At 41.4% G+C, this 7,137-nt stretch overlaps 1 protein-coding gene across 1 annotated transcript; it reads right to left on the bottom strand.

Annotated features, from left to right (window-relative positions):
- Positions 1-4,495: 4,495 nt before the first annotated feature.
- LOC141129722 (olfactory receptor 52D1-like) lies at positions 4,496-5,865 on the bottom strand. Its single transcript, XM_073617815.1, has 2 exons — positions 5,204-5,865; positions 4,496-4,754 (listed from the first exon to the last, which is right to left on the bottom strand). Exons 1-2 carry the CDS (start codon positions 5,863-5,865, stop codon positions 4,496-4,498), a joined length of 921 nt encoding a protein of 306 aa, XP_073473916.1.
- Positions 5,866-7,137: the final 1,272 nt, after the last annotated feature.

Genomic DNA, 7,137 nt, shown 5'->3' with positions numbered 1-7,137 from the left:
GTTTGACATTTTAAATGATCTAAAAACAAATTTTTTTTGTTGGTTTTGATGGAGTAGGGAAGGGCTAGAACCCCTGTTATGTGACTATTGCTGCCGGTGTCCTCTCTCTTTATTTGTCCTGATGCTAAAAGAAAGTATAATCCCAAAATGATCACTTGTCACCAGGAATAGAAAGGAAATTTCTAAATGAGACACTTACATAGTTACATAGTTACATAGTAGGTGAGGTTGAAAAAAGACACAAGTCCATCAAGTCCCTATGTGTGTGATTATATGTCAGTATTACATTGTATATCCCTGTATGTTGCGGTCATTCAGGTGATTATCTAATAGTTTCTTGAAGCTATCAATGCTCCCCGCTGAGACCACCGCCTGTGGAAGGGAATTCCACATCCTTGCCGCTCTTACAGCAACCGTCTAGGACAGCCCTTCTCAGCCAGGGTTCCGTGGAACCCTAGGGTTCCTCCAGAGGTGGCTAGGGGTTCCTTGAGGTGTGGCTGATTTACCTCCTGTTTGTTGGTGCCTACATAGTTCTGAGCCAATGTCACTTGGAGGATCCAGTGGTATGACACCAAAGATCTTTATAGCTCTCTGTAAGGGGGCCATTCTTACTACCACTGTAAAAAAAGGTTAATTCTTCTCACTGACCACCAAAGTAAGGGGCATTGTTCCCACTGATCCCCAATGAATGGGTTTTATCAGGGGTTCCCCTGATACCTGAAAATTTTAAGGGTACAAAATGCAGCGCTAGTGTGTAACAAAGTGCGAAAGTGAAGTATCACCTCACGTGCAAATATAAAGCTGATAGTAACTTGTAGGTCAGATATCAGATCAGATATCAACGCGAACAATATACAACAACAAAAGGACAAACAAATCAGGAAAGTTTGTCACAGGTACGTGAAAATGTCCATGTAAGACAGCAAAAAAACCCAAAAAACTGCAACTAAAACTGTCTGTGATAAACCAAAAAAATAGGAGATTCTTCAGTAAAATGGAATGAAGTCCCATGTGTAGATGATGCCTGTAGATGATAGTAAATCAACCACTATATGTGACAGGAATAACCTCTTCATAAGATATTTGCCGCATCAAGATGAAAATATTGAAGGAATGGGTACACTTACCATGAGAAGTGGACACACTCACCATACGGCGGTGGGTCAATCAGGTGTTTGGATTCAACAATCTGGCAGATATTTGATGGAAGGAGCTGTGTGGAGATACGCCTCAATACTTCCGTCACAGTCCGTGGTAAGCAAATGGCGTAGCTAGGACAGCCCGGCTAACGAACTTGGACTCCCATCCGATGGTCACACTTGATAGGATGTACGAACTCCAAATGGTGTCACATCAAATCATAAAAAAGGAAAGAAGGGAAGGGCCTCCACATTACAGTGCGTAAATCCAAAAATAAAAATGTATTAAAACAGCAAAAGCTTAACAGTACAATCCACCTAGTCGGGTGGGTACAGGGAGTGATCACATAAAAAGTAAAGGATAAAAAACAGTATTGCGTGGGGTCAGAAAGCACAAAGGCTCAGCAACCCGACATGTTTCGGACAAAAGTCCTTCAACTTTTTTTTTTTTTTATGCCCCAGTTTAAGGACTTTTGTCCGAAACATGTCGCGAGAGATGCTCATTTTTTTGAGATCCTGAAAACACCAGGACAGTACAGATACCCCCCAAGTTACCTCTTTTTGGAAAGTACACAGTCCAAGGTATTCAGTAAGAGGCATGGTGAGTTTTTTTAAGTTGTAATTTTTTTGGTACAATTTTGGTACAAATCGTAATTTTATTTCTTTACTGTCACCAGTACAGCATCATTATAAGATTAGTGTGGCAATGATCAGGTATACTGACTGGTGACAGTATGTAAAAAAAATAAAATAATAATAAAACATTTTTTTACTATTTTTTTTTTCTTTTACATACAGTACTTTCATCAGAGTAGTTCAGTGTCCCCAAAGCAACACTGTACTACTCTGAGGTGTTAATCTTGGATTTTTTTTGCACTGTGACCGGCGGCTCACGAAAAGCTCCCATGTTTTCCAATCATGTGACATGGCCATAAGCCCCGCCCCACCTCACAGCATTCCAAACCCTGTAAAGGGCCGGCTGGAGCCGGCGCCAGGGGGTTAATGATAAAATGCAGAGTTTTTCTTTAAAATTGTTTATTGAGAGAAAAAGGAAAGCATACAAAGTTTTGTACACAGCAATTTGCGAGAGATACTAATATTACAAATGTACCACATATAATACAGAGCAGAAACTTACTCTCAGTACATTCAGAAGGTTGGAGCAAGGCATTTACAGAAAAGAAAAACTGATAAATGTCATCATAATGATAATCCAATAACATACCTCCCAACTTTTTGAGATGGGAACGAGGGACACCTATTAGAAAAAGTATGTATACAAAGGACACACCCCCTGCCACGCCCCCTTAAAGGCGAAATATACAAAAAAAAAGATTAGTTAAACCCACAATTTTTTTTTTACCACGACTATTCCGTGACTTTTGAAATTTACAAATGCAGCAATTTAGAAGTTGGATGAAAGATTTAGCACTGGCAAACACTTTTTTAATGTTAAATAGTGCATTTTGTATACAACTATATAGATCAGACCAAAATGAGGGACATTTGAGGAGGAAACGGGGACAGAGGGACTTTGTTTCAAATCAGGGACAGTCCCTCCAAATCAGGGACAGTTGGGAGCTATGCAATAAGTAGGGACGGGCAGGAGAGGGAAAAAGAGGAAGTGTTTTCCTGGGGGGGCAGCATGACTTTGAGATTTTGGGACTGAAACGGTTGGAGGGTGAAGGCCAAAAATGGTCAGGGTAGGATTAGAGATTCATCAGAATTTGTGGAGGAAAAAAATGGGTCACCCAAGGGTACAATCATTTTCCATATTTACATACTTTATCTAATTAAACTGCATTGATTTTAGCGTGAATCAAGGGCTGAGTTATCCTATTTTTATTTAGGTTACACTGACGGAAGAGAATTTCCAGGCTTTAGCTATTGTTTGCTAGGCTGAAGTGGTGACCTACAGCAATAGCTTAAATTGAATGAAGGTTAGATTAGGTGGTCGAATCAAATTGATACTAAACACACATTGTTAAATTTACATTGTCCCTTCTTCTTCTGTATATGGATGATGGCGCTGTAATTATTTAAAAAAAAAAAAACCTCTAAGTAACTTTTTCCTAATTAGTATACAGCTGTCACATTACCCAGCTCTCTCCCAGCCTGTCTGCAGGGAAACATAAGCAGGAGGAGCTACTAGTCCTCTGCTGCTAGTCACATGTTAAAGAAAAAAAAACTTTTGGAATACAAAGTAAAAATAAATAATCAATAAAATGTTATAAAATTGTCATACAAATATATATTTGAAATCAAATCTTTATTATTTTTTTGGCAATAACATGGTGTGAGCGGATTTCTGCCAGACACAGGCTGTGTCACGTCCCTCCAGCCTGTGTCTTAGAATAAGAGGGAGGTGAAGCCTCCATCAATCTACATGTAATATCCCATCCCCGTTGTGTTGAACTGATTAGTGGGCATGTAGGAGGAAGGAGGGAGTGGGTTGTCATTTACCACTGTGTATACGCCCACATGTGTCACTCTATAGTCACATGGGATACTCAGAGGTGATAGCGAGGAAATGCTCAGCATAGAAACTCACTGAAAACTGAGCATGTGCAGAGCTGACGACACAGCTACAAAATCCCCAACTGAATTGGGGACATGGACAGGAGGGGGAGATGCATGGCATGGAATACACTATTTATTGATAGGTTTTTATGATGTGGGTTTAGGCCCCTTCCACACTTGTGCGACCGGAAAGTCGCACAATTTTTCATACAATTTTTGCAGTGACTTTGACACGCTTTTGATGGGACTTTGACGTGACTTGAAGCAATGCCTGTGTATTCTTGAGGTCTATGGACCTCAAGTCGCATCAAAGTCAGACCAAAAGTAGTGCAGGGACTACTTTGAAGTCGCTGCAACTTGATGTCGCACAGATATGAATGTACTCATTGGAAATCATGGGGTACGACTTGCCATGGGACTTTGCAGTCCCAAGTCGCAGGACAAGTCACGTAAGTGTGAAAGGGGCCTTAGTGACACTTTAAGTAAAGCTGTGAGAGGGTCTATGGGGATTGTGGTATAAAAACACCATGGTGTTCCAGTCTTACTGTTCCATCGTAATGCTTTACGATGAAAAATAGATACAAATTCAGCTGTCCTGGGAAAAGTCTGGAAGCCAAAATCTCTAAGAGAAATAAACCACCACGGTGTTCCAATCTTACTGCTCCATCGGAATTTTGAAGGATGTAAAGTAGATACCTGGGAGAGGTCCGGAAGCCAAAATCTTGAAGTGCAATAAAGTAAGCAGTCAACAGCAAATACAGTCTGTTGATATCTTCCCAAACATACGTTTTGGTTGGAGAAAAGTTAAGGCTTCTGAATGGACACTGTCTAAGTCTTCAGTGAAAAAGTCTGAGGATTTTTACTTTTATGTTCTTTAGTTTCAGACCGTAGATGAGTGGATTTAGGAGTGGAGGAGATGCTACAACTTGCACTGACATGATTGTCCTCAGTTCATAATTTAAGCTTTCGGGTCTGAATCGATATATCAGGAGCTCAAAATACAAATTGGCAGTGTAGATAGTAACAGTTATTAAGTGAGGAGTGCAGGTTTGCAAAGCTTTTGCTCTAAAGCCCTTTGATGACCTTAAACAGGCTCTTATGCCGCGTACACACGGTCGGACTTTTCGTCTACAAAAGTCCGACAGCCTGTCCCACATACTTCCGACGTACCTTCGGCGGACTTGCGGCAGACTTTCTTACGAACGGACTTGCCTACACACGACCACACAAAAGTCCGACGGATTCGTACGTGATGACGTACACCGGACTAAAATAAGGAAGTTCATAGCCAGTAGCCAATAGCTGCCCTAGCATGGGTTTTTGTCCGTCGGACTAGCACACAGACGAGCGGATTTCGGGGTCCGTCGTACTTACGACGTAAAGATTTGAAGCATGTTTCAAATCTAAAGTCCGTCGGATTTGAGGCTAAAAAAGTCAGTTGAAAGTCCGGAGAAGCCCACACACGATCGGATTACCAGCCAGCTTTAGTCCGTCAGCGTCCGTTGGACTTTTGTAGACGAAAAGTCCGACCGTGTGTACGCGGCATTAGGATCTGGATGTAGGACATAATGATCAGCATTGGCATAGGACCTATAAATGTTAACCCGTTAAAAAGTCCAAACACATTATTTATAGTAACATCAACGCAAGACAGCCTTACCACTGACCAATTGTCACAGTAGACCTTTAGTATGATTGTGTCACATATGGGAAGCCTGATAGTCAACACCAAATGTGTACCGATCATGATAATTGTGTAAAACCAGGCCAAAACCACCAGCTTGAAGACCACAAATAAGGATATTATGCTGTGGTATCTCAGAGGGTGGCAAATGCTCACATAGCGATCATACGCCATGGTGACAAGGATGGTCATTTCACACCCCAAGTATGTGTGGATGCAAAATACTTGCGTCAAACATCCAGTATAAGTAATGGTGTTAATGTGGTTGACCAAATTGAAGATCAAACTGGGAAAGAAAGAGGTGCTGCCATAGAGGCCATTAATGCACAGTACACTAACAAAGATATACATGGGCTCCTGTAGACTCTTGTGTAACAAAACCACTGAGATAATGGCAACATTGAACATAATAACACTGATAAAAACCAGTAGAGGCAATGCACTGTAGAAGTACCGGAGTGAACCCATTTCTCTGAAGCCAAGTGTCAGCAGCAACTGGTGGGAAGACGTATCATTCTGCATGGTTCTCACTTGTTCTTCAGTTTCCCTCTATATACAAGACATACGTTATCAATATTAGCCAACAATCTGATTATTAAAGGTTTTGTTCATCCAAAGTCAGTCGAACATAGTATTAAAGGCCCCTGTGTAAGTGAAAACAGGGGCCTTCAAAGGGTACAGACAAAAATAAGCAATATTTGAGGACTTCAGTTACACGTAAAGACTGAATTAATTTTTTTTCACACTTGAGAAAAGGTGAACTATAATGGTTTAGATCAGGGGTAGGCAACCTTTTCAGAGGTGGAGATCTACCTAAATATAACTAAAAATATAAACTTAGCCTACCTAAAAAGTTTGCAGTGTCAATCAGTAGAGCATTGGACAGTGTCAGTAGGCAGTGAATGGTGTGTGGACAGTGTCAGTAGGGCAGATGATGGTGTCAGTAGGGCAGATGATGGTGTCAGTAGGGCAGAGGATGGTGTCAGTAGGGCAGAGGATGGTGTCAGTAGGGCAGAGGATGGTGTCAGGAGAGCAGTGGATGGTGTCACTTGGGCATTGGACGGTGTCAGGAGAGCAGTGGATGGTGTCAGCAGGGCAGTGGATGGTGTCAGCAGGGCAGTGGTCTATGGTCTTAAGTCTATGGGACTCGAACGTTTGAAATCAAAAGTGCTAAATTCAAAGGCTAATTTGCATGGTATTGTCCTAAAAAGGGTTTGGGGACCCCCGGGTCCTGCCCCAGGGGACATGTATCAATGCAAAAAACAGTTTTACAAACGGTCATTTTTTCGGGAGCAGTGATTTTAATGATGCTTAAAGTGAAAAAAAAAGTGAAATATTCCTTTAAATATCGTACCTGGGAGGTGTCTATAGTATGCCTGTAAAGTGGCGCGTGTTTCCCGCGCTTAGAACAGTCCCTGCACAAAATGACATTTTTAAAGGAATAAAAGTCATTTAAAACTGCTTGCGGCTTTAATGTAATGTCGGGTCCTGGCAATATGGATGAAAATCAGTGAGACAAAGGCATGGGTACCCCCCAGTCCATTACCAGGCCCTTTGGGTCTTGTATGGATATTAAGGGGAACCCTGCACCCAAATTAAAAAAAGGAAAGGCGTGAGGCCCCCAGGCCCTATATACTCTGAACAGCAGTATACAGGCGGTGCAAACAAGACAGGAACTGTAGATTTGTTGTTAAGTAGAATCTGTTTGTAATTTTGAACTGGTACATTTTTAAAGTGTAGCTCCAGCCAAAAAATCTATTTTTAAGCTTTTTGGAAAACATAGGGAAGGGTTAT

This window comes from Aquarana catesbeiana, linkage group LG02 (genome assembly GCF_042186555.1).
Source record: "Aquarana catesbeiana isolate 2022-GZ linkage group LG02, ASM4218655v1, whole genome shotgun sequence".
In the NCBI taxonomy this organism is placed as follows: domain Eukaryota; kingdom Metazoa; phylum Chordata; class Amphibia; order Anura; family Ranidae; genus Aquarana; species Aquarana catesbeiana.
This window is presented reverse-complemented; position numbering and strand designations above follow the sequence as displayed.